Source organism: Rhynchophorus ferrugineus, unplaced genomic scaffold (assembly GCF_030347505.1).
Source record: "Rhynchophorus ferrugineus isolate W39M unplaced genomic scaffold, kcgeb_rfMv2 rfM1, whole genome shotgun sequence".
Taxonomy (NCBI): Eukaryota; Metazoa; Arthropoda; class Insecta; order Coleoptera; family Curculionidae; genus Rhynchophorus; species Rhynchophorus ferrugineus.
Window position 1 is genome coordinate 94,431,026 of NW_027472580.1, and position 27,214 is coordinate 94,458,239.

Genomic DNA, 27,214 nt, shown 5'->3' on the forward strand with positions numbered 1-27,214 from the left:
GAACCCTTATATTTTGGTCATTCACGAACGTAAATTTACGCCTCTGTAGGATTCGAACCCGTAACTATTGCAAAAGCATGAGGACCGTCCAGTCGTCTTGACCACTGCGTCAACCAAGCCGACTTTTTAATATATCATATTTTTATTACTTACATTATATTTTTGAAAAAATATGGATATATTTTTATTTCTCTTTTAGCATCTCTAGGGCACGGTCGAAAACCGACGAGTTGGCACATTTAGAGTTGCTTAGTAGGAGGACGGGTTGGGAGAGTGAAATAAAATAAATATCCTTAGTAGTTTTTCCCACATATTTTATTGATTTTTATGGAGAGTTTTACATCTTTTATCATAACTAGGATACTCTGGGGCGCGGCACTATCGCAACGATAAAAATATACAGGCCCGAAGTGCACGCGCCATATAAATGTTATTTATTTATATCTCAATCAAAATATAGAATTCGTATGATACAATGATAATAATAGCAATAAGAATGATAATAATAATAATTAATTAATCGATTAATTAATTAATAATAATAATAATAATAAGAATAAGAGATAGTCCTTTAACCTTAAATTCTAGCAGAGAACGGTGAACTTCTAAGGACCCGAAAGCAGGACGTCGATAGTTCGACGTTTCGTCACACATCGTCACCATCATCATTATCATCATCATCGGCATCATTAACAATAACGACAACAATCATCTCGCAAATTGAGCGAAAACTAAACGGGAACCTCCATTAATCTCAGCTTGGCGGGTGTGTTCAGTGGGTGGGGGACAAGAGGGGGGCGGGCACAACCAAAACGAACAGAATGATTCGTAATTTCACAGCCGCACCGTACGAACCTGGTGCTTCTTCCGCGGGGAATGCTTACGGGCGCTACCTGGGGGTAGGCGGGGGGTGAGATCGGCGCCTGGTACGCAACCCCCCGCCTCCCTCAGCCGGACGTCGGCCGGTCCTCCACTGAGATCGGTCACGTGCTGCAGCAGGTCATCCAGGTGGAGCTGCAGGCGCAGAACTGGCAGGCGGCGCCTGGAGTTGTCGCCACCACCGGGGCGTAGAGGACGCCGTTCGCGATGACCAGTGGCGGAGCTGAGGGGGCGGGGGCTGCCGCCGCCGTCGCCACCAGGCGTTGTTGCTGGTGCTGCTGGTCCTGGTAGAGAACCTGCCAGGCAAGGCTCTTTATCAGCTGGAGGGTCTGGCGCCTCTCGTGACCCATCAAGCAGACGGTACTCTGGGCCACCACGCTGTGGAGCAGCAGCAGGAATTGGTGTCTGAGGGTGGCCTCCTCGTGTCCGCTTCCGAAGTGGTTCCACAGGTACGTCTCCAGTTTGGCGCGTTGTTGGCCAACGTCCGGAAAATCAATGAAGAATCGCGAGCACATGTACCTTGAACAAGAAAACAATTGTTAGTTCGCTATATAACAGTTCAATTGAAAAGTCCTCGGCCTGACACATAGATGGCGCTACTAGAATTAAATCCATGTTTTTTAATTAGCCCTAATCCTCAAAAGATGCCTGTATAAATTTGACAGCCGTCGGATCATTACTTTGTGAATTATAGCAGTTTGAGTGATGCAACTTCTGTTATTGTGAAAGAAATGGATAACAAGGAATTTCGCGCGTTGATAACATATTGCTTTTTAAGAAAATCAACCATCAAGGATTGATATGCTAAGTTTAGACTCCCAAAATAGGTCGTTACCGATGAAAACATAAAAAAATCTACAAAATGATTTTGAATGACCGTAAATTGAAATTGAATGAAATAGCACACACTCTAAAAATATCAACTAAACGTGTACATCATATCATTCAGGAATATTTGGGTATGAGAAAGTTCTGTGCAAAGTGGGTGCCGCGCGAGCTCACTTTCGACCAAAAACAACGACGAGTTGATGATTCGGAGTAGTGTTTGAAGATGATCAAGCGTTATAAACCCGAGTTTTTGCGTCGATATGTGACAATGGATGAAACATCTCCACGATTTTACTCCGAAGTCCAATCGACAGTCATCCGAGTGGAGTGCACACGATGAACCCGCTACAAAGCGTGGGAAAACGCAACAGCAGTCGGTTGGCAGGGTTATGGCGTCTGTATTTTGGGATGCGCATGGAATAATTTTCACTGACTACTGAAAAAGGAAAGACCATCAACAGCAACAGGTGGTAACTGACTTGAACAGTGATTCTGATAGTGAAAATGACACTAACTGAATAACATTTTTTTGTTGTAGGCTTATGATCCAAAGCTAAAGATGAGTACATAATTAATATACGACAATTGTAGAAAATTATATTGTAGAGTGTGAAATATTTACGTGAATGGAGATATCTGTATAATTGTTTACAATATACATGAGCATTAGATTAGAATTTATGAGGAGATAATAACTACTGATATACAATTGTTAATTAATTATGTAGATTAGGCCACTAGGGGATACCACTACAAAAAAAAACGCACCCAGGGGTCATTACTATGATGTTAAAATAATTTATATTTTATGGCGTTAGTTTTGTTTCATTATTTCATTTACATTAATATTTTGTTGTCAGAAACAAAACAAACCTAAACTTTAGTTTGAGTCGGCAACATTGCAACTTTGTGACGTCATACATTTTGATGAAGTGCATTGGCTGTTTTATTGGAAGGACTATACTTTTGATTTGAAATTAATACGTTTTTAGTCTGACCGCGACCTAGACGCCAAACAAGACCTCAACAATTAAATATAAGTAGTTGATCTTGTCACATACTTTCCGACGAAGACCTCCAAGTGCACTTAAGCGGAATTACAAGCCATGACGCGCGAAAATATTTTTATACTCGTTTCTCACAAAAGGTACGAACACAACCATTTATTTAATATTTCCGGGTTTTTAACTTTTAACAAACAAAAGCGGAATAAATTAGAAATATTATTTTAATTAAACAATGCAACGATAATCCACAGTTAGAGTCACATTTCTAATTATTCTCTTAATAAATCAGGGATTAAGTTAAGGTGACACTATATGAATTTTATTTTTTGAAAATAGCATATATATATAAAAGTTATTTATAAACCTAAAACCTGCCAAAAATGCGACATATACAATTAATTTTTCACACGAAAAACAATATGGTTTACAAAGAATATAAAAATATTTTTTTATATAAATTAATATCCAATCAATAATAACATATCATTAAAAACAATATGGTATTTTTTTATAATAAACATTATTTACGACCCATTTAATGTTATTAGAATGTCGCTAGCGAAATATTCTCAACTCTAACATTTGATTGTATGTCCTTGCATTCGGAAAAAAATAGTCATATACGTTGAATATCTTTCGAGAAAATACGATTGAATGGTTACTGAAGTTAAAATTTATTTGTGAATGTGAAAGTGTGTGCGTTTTTTGTCTTGTGAAAAAATGTGTTTCATAATTGGTATTAAAATATATTAAAGTTAACGAGTTCGGATAGTTAGACTAAATTAAATTTATTAGAACGAACCACTTTATTTATCTGTTGACCAAAATTAATATTATACACATATAAAATAAAATAAATTTAAATCAGTTCAAATGTCTTTACCTCGAAATTCAACGAATTCATTTAGTTACAGTTTAGAACAGTTTAGTTACATTAATTTCTACATTAAAATTAAATAAAAATATTTAAATTGATAAAAAATAACGACCTCTATTTAAACAAAATTTAATTCAAATTACCAGATCAAAATCAAATCCATCTTGTTAGAAATTATTTTATTGGGCAATATATTTAATCTAAAACTTCTTCTAAAATTTCGACTTTGATAAGGACGTGCTTAGATATTAAGACTGGATTTAACTGATAATAAAGGATTCATGTTCCTACTTGTTGTCATGTATATCACAATACAGATTAATTGCATATTAATTAATATTTGCAAATACAGGATGTATTATTCAAGGTGAAAATATTTTGAAAATCATATGATGGAGATTTAGCCAATGAGATTTTGTTAACTCATGTTATTAGAAATAATTTTATTTGGAAATAAATTAAAAAGTTATTTAATTTAAATTTTCTCTAAATCAAATTGTTAAAAAAAACAGGACTATGTAATAGATAAAAAACCCAACGAGGTTTGTTATTTAGAGTATAAATAATGTCGACTTTGATAACGTCGTGCTCAAACATTAAAACTGTTTTTAACTGATAACGAGAATTCTTGTTTCTGCCTGTCTGTGTATTATTGCGCAATAAAATAAAGGTATATCGCGTTTTTTAATCCTATTAGTATGTCTAATGTAGTCCATTCGAATTTTTATCTCATTAACGATATTTATCATTGATACTCATAAATACGACATGTATTCTTTAAGGAGAAAAATAATGACGTGCATGTAATCTTTTGAAAGAGATTTTTGAAAATTTTATGGTGGAGGAGCGATCAACGAGTTCGGAAATTATACATTTTTCTAATGAATAATTAATTTGTACTTACTTCTCCAAGGATCTAATATAGTCTGGATGAGCTGGCCGGTAGTTCTTCACCAGCAGGTTGCAGTATTTGAGCAAGCCACCGCCGCGAATCTCTTCGGGCCTTCGCGTTGATATGAGACGCCTCTGCAAGTGGTGTAATGCTTCCTGGAAGTCGCCGAACACCGATTCCCCTACCACCGTGGGATAAAAGTTCTCGGTGATGGGTGGTGGGCCTTCGCCGTCCTCTGAGCATCTGTAGAATTGCAGCAGCGAATCTAAGACGATCTGGAAGGAGTCGACGCTGAATTCAAATTGCCTCCTCATTCTGTCGACGAATTTGAGCTCGACGCCTCGTCCCCTAGCACATCCCAGCGAGATCAGCGACCATCTGTCACCCATGTCAGATGCGCTGTTTACCTTCACCATTTTACTAACGTAGGCCTCTTTCAAGCTGCAGGTGGAGATGCGCTTACGGCTCACACCGTCCGGCAACATGTCGTATAGCGAGCTCAAGACGGCCGCTTTTACTTTATCGAAGTTTCTCGGGGAGCTCAGCTCCACTCCGAAGATGAGGTCCAGGTCATTGTATTGCTGGTCATGACCTGAGGCAAGCACGTGGGAGGCAGCGCCTCCGTTGAGCCTTATGTCTCTAACACGCATCCCGGCACCTCCGGCCGTCGGGTCTCCTTCGAGCTTATCTTTGACGATCTCCACTAGGTCACGCAGTCGCACTTCGAGCGTGGGAAAGTTTCCTCTGCCGTGGATGCTAACCTGCAAAAGAAATGCAAACATTTCATTAGTAATTTGTTTCTTAATTGTCCATACAAAAAATAAACAACGAGCTTATAATTTAGAGTGCGTCATTTTATATCGCACCTTATATTCATTAATGAGTCGAAACATGTTATTAAGGAGACTATATCGAATATTTATGAAAAACAATGTGAGCTTACTGTGTTCAGTTGTTATGTTCCATTATGATGGGAGCTTTAAATAAAAAGTTGATCTTCTTGCAATAAAGCGCTAATTTTGAAAGCAGGGAGGTTTTGATCTGTTAGCATGATAAACAATAGAACAGATAACATAAGCTGTAGACATTTTACTTCACTATAATAACAATAAATTTAATACAAAAGGTTCAGTGTATATATTAATTAAAAATCCAACGAGCGCTATTGTAGAAGTTACATTTAATGAATTTTCAAATCCAGTTAATTAATATTGTGCACATATACGATTCTAAAAATCTGAATAATAATTGTTTATTAAATGGGAAACCAACGAGTTTTTAAATTTGGAGGGTGCTTTAGGAAAAATATATTGAACTGAGTACCGGCGGTTAATCGGGATTGTTGCATAATATTGTTGGTTATTGTATGGAATCATGTTGTTCTGACGTATGACACAGTTACTATAATAACAGAGGAGAAAAAAAAAGTATGATTTTACTCACCGTCTCATCCATGACGTCATTGAGTCGGCAGATCTGTTCGTAGGAAAGTACAGCCAGTCGGGCTTGCGCGTCGTCTTCAGATATCCGGTCCCTAAGCTGTGCAGCCTCCCCGAAGCCGTCCAACTCCACGTCCTGGTCGTCGGAATCCTCTCCGATGTCACACTGTAACAGAACGTCCTTGTTTAGCGTCTTGGTGGCGCTCGGGTCGCCCGACAGGGCGTCGTTGGGTTCGCGGATGGGGTTCCCCATGTCGTCGTCGTCGTCGCCGGGGGGACACAGAGAGGGAGCGCCGCGGCAGCTAGTGCGGCGTTCAACAAGCGAACAGTGTCTGAGCGAATGCCGCCGATGACGCCAGACGACTATTCGGAGGCGGTTGCCTGGCGACGCCGATACTCTCGTGACGTCATCACGATAGCGGGGGTGGTATGAATGAAAATCCGCGTGGGAGTGCGCTGTTGTCTGTTTTACGGAGTCGTCGTAGTAATTTTTTTTTCGTAAATTAAATTGACAAAAGGCCATGCCCAGAATATCCCTCGCCTTCTATAAATATAACATGCGGAAGCCCGAAATAGATGGGAGAAATGAAACTGGAAAAAATCACGCATCGGCCGTTCTTTCGATTTTGAGGTTAGAACAAATCCAACGAGTTTGGCCGAATATGCCGTTTAGCCATCACCTACTGTTATTGGTTGCCAATAAATTTAACAGTCCTATGAAGCGTCAAAAACGAAAACTATAAATAATGCAATATAATGAATAATAAAATGTTTTAGATTTTGAGGTTTAGATTCTACAATTTCAATTATTATGAATATACAATTTAGTGAAAATTTGTTACTACTGATATATTAATATTTTAAAAAATTTTATAAAGCGGCATGAGTAACAAAAAGAGAGACTTTTAAGTTCCTTTAATTAGGGCGTGCCATTGCGCGAACAAATTCTGTTATTGGCTGTTAAAACAAACATCAAGTCTTCTATGAGTCGGAAAAGAAGATTACATATTTTTGGATTTTTAGAATAGAATAAATTCAACGAGTTCGATTATTTAGAATATGTATGTAAGGCTGCGATTTAGTGCGATTATATTAATGTTGTTGATCGCCAATAAATTTAAGTATCACGAATGTTTAATTTTTTTAGTTTAATCAATTTTCCAGAAGAAAAATGTTTTTCAATCTAGAAAAAATCCAACGAATTTGAATACCTAGAGTACAACATTTTGTAAACTATTCTTCTTTTGTTGTCTTATATACTATTCGAGTAGCTAGTTATCGTTAGAGTTAATAATTTATAAGAGGTCTCAATTGTCAATAAACTATTGCCGATGATTTGATTAGACTTTGTAAAAACCCTGGAAATAAAAGTATGTCCCAATTAAGGAAAATTGTTAACCAGACACTTTTATCGGAAGAATCGCGTGATCTAAAGGTCAAACGTTTTTTTGATGATTTCCCAATGACAATTCTCCAATGGCAAAAAACTTATCATCGAATTTTGGTCAAATATTGTTATAGGTAGACATACGTGGAGAAAAACACATTTAGTGTCGGGTTCAAAATAAATTTAATGAATTCATTTATATATATTATATATTTAGGTTATAACATATTGTTACAGATATTTTTCTGGAAAAAAATTCATATTTAACTGTTAATATTAAAACCAATTCAAACAAGTTCAAGGAGTGTGTAATATTATTGAGTATATAATTATTATTATTGTATCTATTGGCTTGTACGTACTTTTATCGAATATTCAAGGATAATAGATAACCATTGGAATTATTTTTAACATAAAGGAAAAGGTATTATTGAATTTAGGGCAACGTTCTTTTTAAACAAATTCAACGAGTTCAATTATATAGAGTGTATATTTTTCTTGAGTATAGATTTATGTTATAAGATATTGTTATACATATTTTTCTGAAAAACAAATCAAACTTAATTGTTGAGACTAAAACAAATTTTAAAAAGTTCAACGAGTTTAATATTAGATAACCATTGGAATAATATTTAACATAAAGGAAATGGTATTACTGAATTTACGGACAACGTTGTTTTTAAACAAATTCAACGAGTTCAAATATATAGAGTGTGTGTTTTTGTTGAGTATAGATTTAGGTTACAAAGTATTGTTATAGATATTTTTTCAAGAAATGTATAATTTTATTGACTATAGCGTTATTATTGCTGTATATATTGGTTTGCACGTAGTTTCTCTGGTATTATTGAATATAGGATCTTCTTTTTAAACAAATTCAACGAGTTCAATTATATAGAGTGCGTATTATAGTTGAGTGTAGATTTCGGTTATAAGATAATGTTATAGATTTTTTTCTGGGAAAAAATTCAAATTCAATTGTTTAAATCAAAACAAGTTCAAGGAATGTGTAATTTTATTGACTTGTACGTAGTTTTATCGAATATTCAAGGACAATAGATAACCGTTAGAATTATTTTTAACATAAGGAAAAAGGTATTATTAAATTTAGGGCAATGTTCTTTTTAAATAAATTCAACGTGTTCAATTATATAGAGTGGGTATTCTAGTTGAATATAGTTAAGTATAGATTTAGGTTATAAAACATTGTTATAGAGCTTTTTTTCTGAAAAAAAAATTAAATTTAATTATGTAAGAGCGGGCAAGAATTATTTTATTATTTTAATTTAGGGAAAGGTTCTTTTTAAATAAATTCAACGAGTTCAATTAATTAGAACCTATTAGATCTACGGAATTAATTATTGTTTCCAAGTCGTTTTCGATTGTCAATAAATGCGAAGCCTTACGAAGAGTAACGAAAGAGACGGAGCATGTGGCAATCAATGGGAATTGTCATCCGTGGCGAAAATCTGGCAACGCGGTATGCGGTTCCGCCCACGCCGGTCCTTATTCCAGAACTACCGAAATATACCCGGAATTATCGATCTCCATTCTCTTCCATCGGTACCGTGTTTACGTTGCAAGAAAACGCAGAACAAAAACGCGTCCGCGTCTGGCATGGAGCTCGGCGGCGGGCAACAAGTATGGCGGCATCAATGGAGAACGAGGAAGCTGGGATAAGAGGGGGTGGAGCGTCGGCGGCGGCGAGAGGCGGAGGGACGACGGCGTGACGTCAAACCGTCCCGGACCTAAAACGTCCCTGCCGATGGCTTGGAAGTTAACACGTAAAGGCTTTCGAATGTAAAACAGGGCCATTAGATCAGTCTCGCTACTTGTGCGCTCCCATTTTTTTCTCAACTCCAACCATGCGAACTTGTTGGAAATGTGAGATATGCTGAAATAGGCCGCTGTACCCTACAGGCGGCTAGCGCATAGTATTAGGTCAACGAACGTATAGGAGTCAGGATAAAAATACATTTTTGTTACCAGACAATTAACGAACCATTAAGAAACACTAGTCATGATTTTTTTTAAATTCAATTTCCAGTATATAGGATTTTTCGCTATAAAATTTGCAACTCTAAATACGAACTCGATGGATTAAATCGTTTATTATTCTTCTATATATTTAAAGTGAAATTATACATAAGCGAATCTTTCTTTAAACGACATAATGTGATATAAATAATTATTATTTTTTCATTATAAAAATACAACGATCTCTTATCATTTAGAGCATTAATTAAGTAATTTTCAATTAAACTGATTGCTTTAACATTACCATTAAATGATTTCTAAATCAATCGTTTTCTTCAGAGTTTAATAAACCAACGAGCTCTTTTAGATAGAGTGTGGTAATAATTTTGTAATATTTTCTCGTAATGAAAACTTGAAAGAGATAGTTTAACTAATAACGAGTTACTTTAATTTTCTTAATTAACTTTCAATTAAACTGTGACGTATAAACCATAGAAAACGTCGAAACATCATTAAATCTCATATCTATTAATACAAAAGAAAAAAGAACAATGTATCTTAATTTTGGGAGGTCTAACAAAAGTTTTGACAAGAAAGAGGTCTAAATTTAGATTGATCTCCTCTTGGCTGCTTTCTGTTTCATTACTTTTAGAGCATTAGAAAAAAGTTGTTATTTTCAATTGTGTTTACTTTGTCGAATAAAAGTTATTTTGATGGAGCTCATGCTAATTTACGTTTAAAGGTTAATTAATACGTATTTAAACGTTTAATATGTGGGTTATTTTTAGCAACTCTAAATATGAATTCGTTGGAATAAAACATTTTAAAAGTTTTGTGCTATAATACTGGTACCACCCGTATAATTACATTATATGTCCAATCACAATTCAGGATACTGGTTTAAAATTGAATTGGTTTTTTTTATAAATCAACCAGACATATAAACAACTTATTACAGTAATTACAATCCCATTTCGAATAATAAATATGGTAACGCTTCGGATCGACCGGCCAATAACGAACAATAATGATTTGGTTAAATTTAGATGTTTTTTTTGTTCGTTCGCCGTTCAGTATGTGATAGTGAAATATTAAAAATACCATAACCAAGGCCGTTAATTTTTTTCTATGTAATTTGAAAACTAATAAGTAGAGCAATACCGAATAACACGCTGTAATTAAGGTCTAGGTTTTCGTAATGTTGAAAAAAATATCATTTCCTTCAATCGGTTTGAATTCGTGTTGTATTTTTTTTTCGATTGGATTCTATACGGAACTATCCTATTCATAGAAAATTATGTTGGTTTCTATTTAGTTGCCTAAAAAAATCAAACGAGCTCGCACGATTAGAATTCATACTTACACTGCGTTGGAGGAAAGACAATGGGAACAATTGATATTTAAATTCACATTAGTTCAGTTCTACATTAACATGTCATTTCCTTTGCGTTTTTTTTTTGCTTAATTTTGTATGTACATTCAGGATATTTATGAAATTGTAACAATTTTTAATTGAGCATAATAATTCAACGAGTTCATGGAGTTAGACAGTTTTTATTCCTATTTGCTTACAATAACAGCGGAGGCAATTAATATTTCTAAATTCTTAATGAAATGACTTTACATAAACATATCATTTCGTTTCCATATTTTTAACTTAATTTTGCACGCAATTTTATACTGCACACGAAAATTCGACGAGTTTATATAGTTGGATTTTATTCCAGAATATTTTCGAACGTACACCTCTAGAGTCAGCACATAATAACTGCGTTAAAGTGGAAATAATCAATAATATTGATATTTAAATTTATATTAGATTAGGTGTACGTAAATATGTAATTAAGTAAACTTTTTGCACCCGAAAGTTAAACGAGTTCAAATAATTAGATTTTATAAATTTCTCTTAGAATTGGTGTTAATTTAACGTTACAAAAATTCAACAAGGTCACACGTCTAGAGTTCGAGCATAAAATAATTTTGCTGAAACATAGACAACGGAAACAATTGATATTTAAATCCACATTGGATTGGTTTTACATAAATATATTATTTCCTTTGTGTATTCACGCAACGCAACTATATTACACACATTGTAGTACCTCATGAAAGTGCGAGTCATCATGTCTGAGTTCTCATGAAAACTCAATAAATGATAATTTGTACATAATTTTTGTAATAAACTTGATATAAATTTGTGATTAATTTTAAAATTGAAATTTGTAATTTTAAAAAATCAACAAGTTCACTCAGCTAGTCGTTAGAATTGTAATAAAATTGTAGGGATGCAGGCAACGGAAACAAGTGATGTTATGTCATTTATATAATTTTTATTTATTTCTTATTATTTTATCCGTACAATAATTTAACAAGTTTATAGAATTTTAATTTTAATTACTTTTACTATATGACTGTTCTATAGATTAACGAATCCACTAAGCCTACACGCTTAGAGTTCCTATTTAAATAACTTTTTAGGAATGAAGACAATGATATCAATTAAATTAACAATAACATAGTTTATATAGACATGCAATTTCTTTGTGTATCTTTTTATTTGCCATTGTGTGAAACTCTCTAATTGATTCCGAATCGTGACAACTTATATGCATATAAAGAATCAGTGAGCTTACACAGTGGGATTTCTGATATATTTATATTCTATTTCCTGTTTTTTTTTTATAAACTTTGGTACCGAAATATTTCAGAATGCTAATTCAATGTTAAATAAGATTTAATTTGTTTTCAGTAGTAATAATGTAACCAATCTAATCTGATAGTGGTTTGTTCAGAAGATAGTTAAAACATGAAAAAGCCAACGAGCTCATACATTTAGAGTTTTCTAATATTTACTGTATTAAAAGTTATGATTGTAAGAAAATGACGTATTAATATAAAGTTGCAATCAAAATGGTAACTAGGCAGTGAAATTTTGGATGTATAATCAGACTAGAGTGTTATTTATAAATAAAACAATTTCTTTTCGATTATTACAGATAATTGAATCCCAATTGAAATCAATAAAATAATAAAGATGATAAGAAATCAGGTGATACTGGCGATTCTAAATTTAGACCCATTGTTATTGAACAAAATAGAGAAAAAAATCCAAAAAATCATTAGATAACACTTATCTGGACGAAATAAAAACGATGCATTAAATTTCTTGTACCCGATAGCTTCGAGTAGAATAAACTGACACCGAATACGTGTCAACAACAGTTGATAACCGCGATAAAAATGTATTTGTTGTAACATAGAAAACAACTGAACGCTATATTTACGCTCACGGCCGTCTTCGATGCGTCCGTATTTTTCCGTGGTAAATAAAACGATCGAAATCGGAAATAAACCATTTTTTCTCGTCGACGAATGATCGTGATTGACAACGGCTGAAGTCGGACGGACGAAATTGAGATGCGAACACCGAACGTCAAACCCTAAAGAATGACGGGCTCATTTTTATTAATTTAAACTTTCCACTGGACGAACAATCACCATCGGACTGTTTTAAATATGTAGATTATTGCGAACTCTAAATGTACGAGTTCGTTGATCTCGAGTTGATGTGATGTCAAACTAATTATGTGAGTTTTTATGATGACTTTTTGTAATGTTTACCGTCCCATTTTAATATAGGTTAACGATGCTTATGACATCAGTTGAATTTTAAATGTAGTCGATTTAGTTTCTTATATTTATTGTTAAATAAGTTGATTGATGTTGTCTATTTTAATTTAAATGTTTAATGGAAAAATTGCCCTTGATCGTATTATGTATAAGGTACTACCTCAATGCCTTCTGAATTGTAAAATATAACTGGTTCAGAGAATATTTTTATCATTAATTCATTTATTGCTAATTTTATCGTGGCAATTTAATTATTATAAAATTATAAAAATATTTTTTTCTTGTGTTTAGATAACAATGCTTGAAATATCGACAAAAATAGATATTTATGTAATGTAATTAATGTTTTGAAGCATAACATATTATTGTGTTCATATTAGATAGTGTTAATTTTAAGCAAATAGTTTGAAATTTATATTCTATAATTTCTCCAAAGTGTAAACAGTTTTTTATTAGTGATAAACATGTCGAATCTCTAACAGAACTTAACAAAAATTAAATTTGCTGGTTAAAAAACTTTAGCAATCATTCAAAAGAACATGTGTTGGGTATCATATGTGAGCAGCTGTTTCAATGATAGAAAAACGAAACATGTTTTGAACAATATCGTGAAAATTTGATGATTATATTAAATTGAAAAAATTAAAGAAATAGCATTTGCGCACAACAGTTTTCAGTATGTCAGTTTTTTTTTGGAATGAAAAGGAACTTTATTCATCAGAACTGATAAAACAATAAACTCAGATTGTTATATTATTGTTATTGCAACATTTTGAAGACATAAAAACATATAGCACCCCTTACAAATTAATGTCATATGGTTCAACCATCTTAATAACAAATAAATAAATAATAAAGAAAACAGTAAACTATCATCAGCTGATGTTTTAGCTGATGAGGACGAATCAAAACTAATGAAATATTTAGATATATTTTTAAGTCCCAAATTATTATATTTTAAACAGTAATTCAACGAATAACTTAATTTATATTAAAGAATATTACGATATGGTTAATTCATTTTGCTGGGTGTATTTCTTGGCTTTTGAAAATGGATTCCTATGTAGTGCTGGGATTTTTCATAGACTGTATTATCATTTAATGATGATGCCATTTAATGGATGATGAATGCCATCCTTATCATCTCACAATTTATTCCTTATTCTTTCCGGTAATTATTCTGGAACTTGGAACATATTTCGTGATTTTTTCCGAATGATTTCCGAATTTAAGGAGCTGATTGAAGCTCTTTCTGGGGTAGTTTTGACGGACAAAGACGGAAAGATATTTTCGTAAATGTCGTAAAATTGTCATTTTAGAAATCAATAAAAAAGTTTGATTTTAATATGAATTTATATGAGTTTTATTTCAATGTAAATGCAATCTTCATTTATTTAAAACAATAAAACACAATAGTGTGTACTTGGTTGGATTTATTATGAAATGCTGAATATAGACTACCATTGATGCACTTCAACTGTGTATTGGAAAAATAATAGTTTAGTTAATATCTAGGTAAAATGTACAAAAAAAATGCCAAAGTCTTCAAATTTCTTCTCTCCTTTGTATTTCCTTCATGGCAAAATCCTCTAAAATCATAAAGTCTTGGTAGCTGATGAACTGATATATTTGATAGAGGTTATTCATTCATTCAATCATGAAAGAAAAACTTTAAGAATAATTTTAGAGATGATAGAAACACCATCACGTCTAATCTAATGATTTCAAGTATTCTATAAAACCTGTTCTATAAAACAAGTCAAGTATTCTATAAAACCATTTCTTTCAATGTGTCAAGTTTCTAAAATAAATTATTACCTCTTTTAGATGATTTTAAAGAAAGGCCTTAACAAAATCGCGATTAGCGACCCAAAATATTTTAATACCTGGGTAAAAGTTGTAGGAATCATAAGTTGGTGTAATAAGAACCTGAAGAAGTTGAATTTTTGCATTAGATGAGAGCTATAGAATATTATTATGGTAATAGTAAATAATAAATATGAGGGATTATTATTTCTTGTAAAAATCCAGGGATTAACAATTACCAAAACAACCAAAACAGGGTGATGTTCTGTGACAGGTAATACCAACATAATACAAATATTACAGAACAAAGTTTTGAGAATTATTGTGTACTGTGCACCTAGATACCACAGGAACAACTTACACCAAGACCCTTGAATTCCAACTGTTATAAAGAGAATTAAAAGATTCGCAACAAGACATGAAGGAATTCTCGTACAATATTCAAATAGAATACAGACGCAGTCTCTGGTGAAATAATGATTATATATACTGCAGTATTTTTTATTATATGCACCTCACTACACTACACGACACAAGATCAGCTGGCTTGATTCTTTTGAGCCTGTGTCCTGTTCTGGTGGTATCCAGAAGTTGCAATACTTTAATATTCTCATGAGAATGGAGTCTTTCCTCGTGCCCCCTTGCAATTCTCTTGATTTCTTGACTGACTGTGGGTATCTGAAGGTCTCGATGTAGGTAGTCAGTCCTGTAGTATTTGGGTGTGCCAACAATATCTCTCAGGACCTTGTTCTGAAAACTTTGTATTTTATTGATGCTACTCTTTGCAGAACATCCCCATAATTGAACTGCGTGTGTCCATATAGGTTTCAGTATTTGCTTATATAATAGCAATTTATTATGTACTGATAATTGTGATTTTCTTCCAATTAGCTAATACTTTTTCCTATATTTCAATTCCAGTTAATTTCTTTTCTTCTTTATATGTTCCTTCCAGCGAAGTTTTGCATAAAGATTTATTCCGAGATATTTAGCGTTGTTGCTATATGAATGATAGTATTACTTAATGTTATTGGTGATTGTACGGTCTGATTGTAGGTGAACTGCACATGCACAAATTTACTTTCGTTAATTTTTATTTTCCAAGCTTATGTCCAATTATTTATATTGTCACTTGCCTGTTGTAATTTGCTTCTTCACTATTGTCTCCGACAGCTATAATCGCAGTATCATCAGCAAATGTAGCTATCGTAATATTCTCCTTTTGTGGTAAATCATAAGTGTAGAGTAGATAAAGCATTGGCCCCAGTATACTTCCTTGTGATACACCTGCTTTAACTTCTTTTATTGTAGAGTAAGCTTCTTCTTGTTTAACTCTAAACATTCTGGCTGTAATGTACGATTTTAGTACTTCAGTGTGTTGTTTTAGTAGCATTTTCTGTAGTTTATGAACAAGGCCTTCATGCCAAACCGTATCGAAGGCTTGTGCTACATCTAGGAATATAGCTGAGCTTCGTAGGCTTTTTCAATAACACCTGTTATTCTGTGGACCCGGTCAATTGTTGAATGCTTGTTAATCAACCCAAACTAGTGTAATGTTATTAGGTATTTTCTCTCTACGAAATGCTTAATATAAAAATTATACAGTTAATAACATACGAATCAATCCAATTGCTTACATCACGAGACGATAGAATAACAAACAATCGAAATCTTATTCGAGTCGGTCGTAAGTCGACGGTGAGAACGTTCCGACGATAGTGTAGGTTGTGTAGCCGAAAATGTGGGCCCTTGGGGCAAGTGCCGCCACTCGACGGCCTTGGTCGGCCGCGCGACCACCGCTTTCGCAAGCCTTTCTTGTTTTTCGGCCTCGTTCCAGTTCGATCGCCGGTCTATGAGGCCGATTTGTCTTCAGCCCGGGCCGCCCTTTCACGACAAACGCTCTCGTTACTCGTTTTTTACTTCGTTCGCCGTTCACGCCAATCCATATGGAGTGCCCCAATCGACCTGTTACATTCTCGCCACCGACGAATTCTTCTGGTAAGGAACTATAATATAATATCTTGCATAATGATGCATAAAATAGCCGAGACATTTTTATTTTGGGACTTCTTAAATCTTAAGTAATAAGTTAGTTATACTTCAAATATATATATTATTAGCGATTCATGATTGGTCCTGTTAGTTTTTTTTCTTATTCCAGATTGACCAGCTAGAACCAAAAGGTCTTTTGCTGATGTCGCTTCAGATTCGGCATAGAGTATACCCTGGTGACGACTGGGATTGTCGTAGTTGGTTATTTACCGGTGTTTGTGGATGAGTAGGGATTTTATCAAGTTGTTATCGTGATCTAAGGAGTCTAGGGAGAATCTTTCATTGAGCATGTTCGTGAAACTCTTCACGAACGGGATGCCTGATTTGGTGGGTGTTGTCATTCCTTATAAACCATGAAGCATTGAGTAACGTCTCTCAGAGACGTACCTGTACCACACCTGTGCTCCGAAGAGGCAGAATGGACGGACTAGAATTTTATTCAGAGTCGCTTTCTGGAGGATTGGGAGTTTACTTTTTCCGCAAGGGAATGGAAAGAGTAAACTATACACGCCATTGCCTTTGCAGATAGCGTGCTGAATTTGGGCTCACCATTGGAACCTGCGGTCGAACTGGAGACCGTGATATGATACCTTCTGAAGCCAGAGGATAGGGACTTTATCGATATGGAGGCGATGGGCGTGGAACTCCTTCTTGCGGTGAAACAGAATAGCCTGAGTTCGGGTTTATCTGCAGCCGCCAGAATTTGTACCATACAATCGCATGGTTCAGTTGGGCTTGAAGTCTGTCGCGGATGGCGTCGGGACTGTAACCGATGGTGAAAAAGGCTGTATCATCTGTATAAAATGCTTATAAAAGAGTAGTTAAGGCCTTCCGTAACAACAGTTTTCCGGTAAAAAAGCATGCACTGAATCTGTATTGCATGTTTGTGTAACGGAGCTTTTATAATATTTAAAATTCTGGACCTGAGTTTAGTATTTTAAAATAATACCCATACCTACGAAACTAGTTTGATCTGCGATAGTAAGAGAAAGAATGAAGTTATTTTCATGCAAATGTCAAGAGCTTGCCGACTGGTTTTGCCACATTTGTGGTTAATTAACTATAAAATCAATCTTCTAACAGCTTATCGGTTTTATTTTGGTTCTTCCATCGATTCCAAACTTAAACATTGGCTGCCAAAAAAAAATGTAGTTGTTAAAATGTTCTGTTAAAACATATTTAAAATGTTCAGAAGCAAGAGGAAAACATAGCATAGGTTAACCCAAAGATGATACAACTTATTTGAGAAACAAAAAGTTTTTTCTTCCAAATACTTGATACAATTTCAATTTGTTTTGTAGTTTTGCGTATTTTACTATAGGGGGTAATATTATTCATATTTATATATGAACAGCTTGGTTATCTGTGAATTCAGTATGCCTGGGTCCACTTATTTTAGATTATTACTTCCATATTGCTGTTTTTGGTTGTTTCTCTGGTATTTTTAACTGAAGATGAACTCAGTATTATATATCCATTCCGTAGAAGCCTATGAAAAACTATACGGTTGTAGCCAAAAACGCTGGAAAACACATTATGTTGTTCTTGATAGGAAAAGTACTTACTTGAGGCCACGCTGGAATTACAGACGGTATATAAAATGTCAAGCTTTTATTTTTTCAGACGAAACATGTTCTGCAATAAGTTTAAAGCTCTTTTAAATCGCTCAGTGTTCATAGAATCGACTTTTAATTTGAAATGTAAATGTAAAAAGGTTTGAAATGATATGCAAATATAATTATCTTTTGCAAAAACAATTTTAAGCCGATATTATTTTCCGAAAATCATAAAAAGCAAACTAAGGTGACTTTGCTGCGCATTTAAGCAAATTTAAAGAATTCCTTTTTTAAGTGCTTCAGATAAAAGTCCTGAGACGTATTGTGGGTGCATCCAAATACTCTAGGACTGATTACCTACATCGAGACCTTCAGATACCCACAGTCAGTGAAGAAATCAAGAGAATTGCAAGGGGGCATGAGGAAAGACTCCATTCTCATGAGAATATTGAAGTATCGCAGCTTGTGGATACCACTAGAACAGGACACAGACTCAAAAGAATCAAACCATCTGATCTTGTGTAGTGTTGTGTAGTGAGGTGCATATAATAAAAAATACAGCATAAATGATATGTATAAACATTATTTCACCAGAAACTGAGATAGGACCGATGGGTCCTCTTAGTTATATACCTAGATTTAAGTTATCATAAAGACAAATTGTATGTTAGACGGAAATAATGCGTGTTCTAATTACTTAGAGCTTGTATATCTGAAAACATGTACACTGGTTTCGAGAAAACATTTTTAATTCTTCAATTCGCGTAAATTACACGCGCGCCAAAAATCCGAGGATAAATCAACGACACCATCGAGTGTGTGTGTGAGAGACTAGACGGACTCTTCTGTTACATATCGGCCATTATCTTCTTAATGTCAAGGATGTTAACTTTCAGCTTATTTTTAGCGCGCCTCGTCGTATTTGTGCTCGTTGTCTCGCTCTTTTCTAGTTTCGAATTTTATTTACAACCGGACCGGAATAAATCGAACCTCTTCAAATATGGGTAAGTGGTACTGATGATCTAACGCTTTCGTCACACTGGTCTCTTCGACCACAATAAACACTTTCTTTCTTATCGCACAGAAGAAGTACTATGGTACAGGAAAAATACATCACTAATAACTTCTTCATTCCTACAAGTTCGACTATTCCCTAGTTTCCAGCTAGACTTCTGCAGACTGATCTTCCAGCTAAATCCTCTTTTTCCTTTGTGTTTTTTGAAAGCATGATCATGCAATATCGAGCAGTATTACTCCCCATATAATTGGTATTTGACTCTGAATAAATAGGATACCAATTTAGCTGTAATATACAATATTTTTGAACAATGATCTGGATATTTATTGACAATCAACAAAGTGAACAAAGTATAGTGAAGCTGTGACGACAAATTGCGTTTATAAATATATATATCAATCCCAGTAAATATCTACTAGTATATGTATGCATATACGTAACTAAAATTAAAATATGAATAAAAATTATATTTTTTATATGTGACAATATCAAGAAAATTACCAAGACAGGGTAATTTTCAAAACTCACATATTGCCAAAGAATGTAAAATGTCATTAGTCATCCAAAATTATTTAGTAGGGTATGTTAAATTTATATATATCAATGTTAGTGTCATTGTTCCTAGTGGGTATTAAAAATATGACATGTAAGAGTCAGGACTAATACTGATACTCCTGTCGTCATAGGTGCTTCTACATGAAAGATATGAGTTATAAGAAACGAATACATACATACAAGATAAATTTACAGCACATGGGTAATATGTAATATATGAATATATATAATATGTCGATGCTGTTACTTCGATATTGAAATATACCATATGACATCAGTTTTGTTTCTTTTATTTTCATTAATATTTTCAATATCTTAATTATAAACAATTATTTATGTTACTTCAAGTTATTAAGTGAAGAAGAAAGGTATATTAGTAAATTTGAGCAACATAATAAGTATTCAATGATATAAGTTAGGCTTTATTTTGAGTTTTCGAATGATTTTACTTAACATTTGTTGAAGTACAATAATAGTTTTTGTTTTGTTTGAGGTGGTAATAAGTACTATGGGAAGTAGAAATGCATCACTAATAAGTAAGAAACTGGGTGATGTAAAATAAGTGACATCACAAAAATTTAGTTATATCCTTAAGCAGATGATATGTGGGGGCAGGGCAAATCAGATTCAAAATTAAAGAACTGTACTGTTTTTTCGTCAATTATAAAGCATATTTGGACTTATAGTCTTCAAATAAGATAGTAATTCAGCGCTGCCAAAACAAAGTTTTCAATTAATTACCAAGGCTTATAGCTAAGTAATCAAAGAAAAACTGCACTTGATGTTGACTGCACTGATGACTTCAAAATTAAATACATTTACGGAATTATACAGAATTTTACCCTAAAACATGAAATAAGGATACTAAATCACAGCAACATGGAAGCAATATAGATATAATAATTATAGGAATGATTTTAATACACTATAACATATAATACGTAAAACTGTGAACTAAACTTCATAGAACTGAATCTAATCTAATCTAATCTAATCTAGAGTTGCATATGTTAACAGAACATTAACTTTAACAAAACCTAACCAACAGGTGGTCTACCATATACTTCTTGTTGTCTTCAGTGTTGATTTTTGGTTGCTCTAGTTAAGCCAGCAGTTAATTTTCAATAGAAACAGAACAAGCACTGGTGTCGCGAATACTTTTTGATATTGCAGACACAATCTCTATGCTTTAATGTTCTCTGTTCTCTAAGACTGAAGAATGTTCTGTTTACATTGAAATAACGGGCTGGATGCATGATCAAAGGGGACTGCTGAATATTATTTGTGCTTTGAAGTTGTTGTTTTCTTCTGTATAATATTTATAATTTTACGATGTTTACCACTCAATTTTATCATTAATTTCACCTTTCTCATTCTTTGGACTTTTAAGCATTATTAATATCCATAAATTATTAATTTTTACTTACCTCTAATTTAGCACATTAAAAACAAGAATTCAAAATGAAATATGGCAGATTGTTGGAAGAAAATCTCAATTATCCGTATATAATAAGTTGTTGATACCGAAGTAATACAACTCTTGGATAACACTCGATACAGACTTAAAAAAATCAAACCATTTTATTTCGTAGTGCAGTGAAGTGCATTTAACAGAAAAAAACAACAGTGTTAATACGTGAACAATAGAGACTAAGGACCGATGGGGTCTGCTACATATATGTTATATAATGCGGTCCTGCCTATCCGGCCATCTGTGTAAAAACTACCTGAATGGTGAACCAGTAAGACGGAGAGGTCTGTTTTCTAGTAGATAAAAACCCTCGGTGTTAAACAAAATAATAATTTTAAGTAAATTAATAGTTTTTTTTGTTTAAATATCTCTCAACCTAATTTTTAAATTATCATAAAAAACAAATTGTAGATTAGTTGGCAACCACTAGTAATAATGCATTGATAAAAAAATATTTAATAAACATTAGGTAGTATTAGTAATTCTGTGTAATCTTCTCATTCTCAAATGAAGAATTGATAAAGTCTTCAAAGTGATTTTTATTGATGAACATCATCGATATTACTTTCAACATGTTTTTAATTAAACTAATAATCTATTAATATAATATCAAAAATAATAACAACGTTTCTAATGCATCAGCAGTTTATTGCTCTTAAAGATGGTCTCTACTAGACTTCTGCTGTCTCTTTCTTGTATTATCAATAATCATCTCTAAAATCTTGATTATCCTTTAATGAAGTCATAGTAAAATAGACAATTCTGAACGATTCCAAGAATTTCTTCCATTCTTGATTAAGCCACTAACTCTTCAAGCCGCATAGCGAGAACAAACAAAAGGTCAGAGCCGGAGAATCAGAGAGAAAAAACTTCGTCGTGCAAGCATTTAAACAGTGGATCTAATAAAGTTATTGGGTCAATTTATCAAACAATCGCCGATTTGGCGAATGATACTAATTATACACGTTCGATTCGATCACAATTGGAAACGAATAATCCGAAGAATGCGACCTTCGTTCGACGAACAGACTCCATCAGGGTCATTAGGATGGTTGGCTATGTTCAAAATGGTAAAAACTAAAATAACACACACCATTGACTTGGGATATGCATCCAATATAACGATTCTATTAGTTTATAAATAAGACATTATTGAGAAAAGATTTAATTGCATATTTTACACCATATACCATAAAATACCTTATATCACAATAAATTATTTAATTGTTTATAAAAAAAAAAACGACGGGGACTTTCTATTGTTATGTTACAGTCTACCACATATCAAACTATAAAGCACTATTAGTTTTTGAGTTCAAACTTAGCCTAACTCATGAAACATAGAAATATATAGTCCATTCAAAGTTTTTTGTATATACGTCATCAAGATTTTTAATATATTGCCTGTCGCAATTTTCAAATTCGTTTTTGGAATAGGACAATATTTTCCTTCTCATTTTATTCTAGTTAATAAGGTCAATTGAAAAGTCCCCTGTCTGACACATAGATGACGCTACTAGAATTAAACCCATATGTTTTTTAGTTAGCCCTAACCTTCAAAAGATGCGTGTATAAATTTAATAACTGTCAGATCATTAGTTTGTGAATTATAGCATTTTGAGTGAAGCAATTTTTGTTATTATGAAAAAAAAAATGGGTAAAAAGGAATATCGTGTGTTGATAAAATATTGCTTTTTGAAGGAAAAAAATATAGTTGAAGCAAAAACTTGGCTTGATGCCGAGTTTCCGGACACCAAGAAAATCAACCATCAAGGATTGGTATGCTAAGTTTAGATGTGGTGAAATGAGCACCGAAGACGGTGAACGCAATGGAGGCCTAAAATAGGTTGTTACCGAAGAAAAAATTGAAAAAATCCACAAAATGATTTTGAATGACCGTAAATTGAAATTGAATGAAATAGCAGACACTCTAAAGATATCAATTGAACGTGTACATCATATCATTCACGAATATTTGGATATGAGAAAGCTTTGTGCAATGTGGGTGCCGCGCGAGCTCACTTTTGACCAAAAACGACGAGTTGATGATTCTGAGCAGTGTTCGAAGATGATAAAGCGTAATAAATCCGAGTTTTTGCATCGACATGTGACAATGGATGAACGATGGCTCCATCATTTCACTTCCTTCTAATTTTCATTGACATATTTCAAGGACCATCAACAGCGACTATTATATAGCGTTATTCGACCGTTTGAAGGACGAAATCGCCGAAAAACGGCCGCATTTGAAGAAAAAGGAAGTGCTGCTTCACCAAAACAATGCACCGTGTCACAAATCAGGGAAAACGATGGCAAAATCCATGAATTGGGTTTCGAATAGCTTGGTACCCTTGAAAGGAATTATGTTGAATAAAAAAAACTAATTTTGCCAAAAAACTGTATTTTCAATTGACCTGTTCTTGCCCTTATTCATTTACTCTCGAAAAGATACCAAGGGAATAAGTGTGGTTCAAATGATTTCGTTTCGAACGTTCCAATGCAATATTAACATTGTTAATACATAGAGTGTCAACATTAACAAATCTGATTAGGACCCATAGCTATTTCTGTTTCCTTCCATTCCTAAAAATGGCAATATTTCTTTAAAACAGAAAGAAATCAGCTGTGAAAATAGTGAACGTTAATATAATTTTAAAGTAGGCGTCGTTAAGACTGCCGCTTGTTTTTGTTATATTTAATAGTGCATATTTGATATTTGATAATAACCTTTCACTTTTAGTTTATAACATTTGTTCTAAATATAAACAAGTATTTATAATACTGTGTTGAAAATAGACACGTTTGTGTCAACAAAAGATCAATTGGGCGGATATACTGCCCCGAAAAAACATGGAGAGTTTATCGTAAACACACTGAGATAAAGATATTATATTAAATAGTATATGTCTCAGCAGTTATAGAGAATGGAAATGGTTCGTTGATTACTACATATACTGAATGAAAGAACGGCGGAGGAAAACTGTTTCTGAAACTATTTCTTGTAAATAATTAGGTGATATCAATATTATAAGTTGTATAGGAAACTGAGACCGGTGGATGAGATCGAAGACAATTGGTAATGCGAATTCTAGAGCAAGATAAACTAAAATGTGTAATTGTTAAACACAATATTTACTAGACATGGAATAATTTTATATTTTAATACGTAAACAAAACATTAGATTTAACTAAAAAGGGCACTAATATAGTAATGATAAAGCATTTTATTAATTAACGTTTGAAGGCATTTTTATCACTAAGAAGGAATTCGGTTACGAAATTAATTAATTCAATTGATGAATTAATGTTCCAATAGGCGTTTTAACATAATATCATCAAAATATATTAAAAACTCAAGTTATACCACTGGGTTTTTAATACATCTCTTCATTCTTCCAAGTCGAACTCTTCCATAGTTTCTAGCTACACTTCTGCAGACTGATCTTCCAGCTAAATCGTCTTTTTCCTTTGTGCTTTTGAAAGCACGATCATGCAATATTGAGCAGTATTACTCCCCATATAATTGGTCTTTTTCTACTCGTTCTTGTGGCATATATTTGCCCGTGATAAAATTTGGATGTCTACACATCACAATGGTTAAAGCGAAACTAAGCTAAACGTACATAACCAAAACGGTACGCAATCAAAATGGTAGCGGGACATTTGCCCCACCGGTTAGTATCGTATTGTACCAAGATTTGTTCTCCTATAATTGAACAGTGAAGAGTAAAATGATCCTGAAAATACATTTTAATTGTGTTTTGTGGATTAACATCATAAATAAAGAATTCGAAATCTATTTAATCTAAGTAACGACAAGATATCAATCACCAACACTGTATACTAAATGACTTGTATTTAAACCAAAGTTCCTGTATGTTTTTTAACCGACTAATATGTTTATGGCCGAAGAAATAGAACGTATAAAAAGCCGCAAATGAGACTAAATCTGCACCGTACGTAGCGGCAGGTAAAAAAAACCGTCGAAAGCGAAACCGCAAGACGAGGCGAACACTCGCGGACAAAGAACAAGCCGAGCTAGAAAGAGAAAGTAGACAATCGAGTTATATAAAATAAACGTCCTTGAGAGCCATGCGGATTAAATAACTGATATTTATTTACTTGTTGGGTGTAGTGGACGAGAGTTTTTTTCTAAGAACAAAATTAAAAGAAAAAAAAACACCACAAACGTTCGTTCACTTTTTCTTTCACCGATCGGCCGGTAATCGATGGAGGAGACGGTCTTGGAGGAGCTGTTTTTGGTTTGTTTCTTGTGTACTTGTACTGTTTAACAGGTCAATTGAAAAGTCCCAGGCCTACCGCAGTAAAACACATTTTTTTGCCAAAATTAGTTTTTTTATTCAACATAATTCCCTTCAAGGGTGATACAGTAATTATAGCGACCCTCCAACTTTTCGATACCATTTTTGTAGTACGATTTGTCCTTTGCTTCAAAATAGGCCTCAGTTTCTGCGATCACCTCTTCATTCGACGAAATTTTTTTCCCAGCGAGCGTTCTTTTGAGATCTGAGAACAGGAAATAGTCGCTGGCGGCCAGATCTGGAGAATACGGTGGATGAGGAAGCAATTCGAAGCCTAATTCATGGATTTTTGCCATCGTTTTCACTGACTTGTGACACGGTGCGTCGCATTGGAGAAGCTGCATTTTCCTTTTCTTCAAATGCGGTCGTTTTGTCGTCGGTTTTGTCCTTCAGACGGTCCAATAACGCTACGTAATAGTTGCTGTTGATGGTCCTTCCTTTTATAAGGTAGTCAATGAGATATAGAGTCAAAATATAGACGCCATAATCTTTCCAGCCGACTCTTGCGTTTCCCACGCTTTGGAGCGGGTTCATCGTGTGCAGTCCACTCGGATGATTCTCGATTGGACGTCGGAGTGAAATGATGGAACCATATTTCACCCATTGTCACATATCGACGCAAAAACTGGGGTTTTTTACGCTTTATCATCTTCAAACACTGCTCAGAATCATCAACTCGTCGTTGTTTTTAGTCTAAAGTGATCTCGCGCGGCACCCACTTTAGTACAGCTCCTCATACCCAAATATTCGTGAATTATATGATGTACACGTTCAGTTGATATCTTTAGAGTGTCTGCTATTTCATTCAATTTCAATTTAGGGTCATTCAAAATCATTTTATGGATTTTTTTAATGTTTTCGTCACTGCGTTCATTGCCTTCGATGCTCATTTCACCATGTCTAAACTCAGCATACCAATCCTTGATGGTTGATTTTCCTGGGGCAGTGTCCGGAAACTCGGCATTAATAGCAAAAGCAATATTTTATCAACACGCGAAATTCCTTTTTATGCATTTTTTTACAATAACAACAGTTGCCTCATTCAAAATGTTCAAAATGTGTGTGTAATGTTTCAGGCCGGGGACTTTTCGATTGACCGGTTATAAGAATATATTGTAGGTTAGTGGGCAACGACCGGTAACAATATATTATTTCAAAAACAAGATTGAAAAGTGCACTTCGAGACATCAAAGTTCGATTTTCGCTCTCCAGTCTCCAGCGGGACCGACTAGTAGCGACACGTGATGCGTTCTCTAATCAAATTGTAGAAATGAAACCAATTAAGAATCGAAAACAATGGCCCGATCCTTATTTAGTATTCCGTGGGCGTACCGTATGGCCTCCAAATCGGTTTGAAAATATTTGGTTTTTTCGGAAAGATTCCGATTGTGCAAATGGAGTTACGCTAATTTTTTTCCGACATTACATAGTTCGGGTTTTCCAAGGATTTATGTAAGACACAAAAGGATTTTATCATCAATGTGTCGACGGGCGATTGTTGACGCTCTTACGCTAACG

At 34.0% G+C, this 27,214-nt stretch overlaps 1 protein-coding gene across 1 annotated transcript in view; it reads right to left on the minus strand.

The window, feature by feature from the left end:
• Positions 1-297: 297 nt before the first annotated feature.
• The window catches only part of LOC143192804 (terminal nucleotidyltransferase 5C), a 57,161-nt gene continuing 30,244 nt past the window's right edge, over positions 298-27,214 (minus strand). Inside the window, exons 2-4 of the mRNA XM_076398495.1 lie at positions 5,927-6,088; positions 4,496-5,244; positions 298-1,398 (exon numbers count right to left, since the gene is read on the minus strand). Coding sequence (XP_076254610.1) covers positions 984-1,398; positions 4,496-5,244; positions 5,927-6,088 — 1,326 coding nt within the window. The 3' untranslated portion in view covers positions 298-983. The remainder of the gene's footprint in view (positions 1,399-4,495; positions 5,245-5,926; positions 6,089-27,214) is intronic.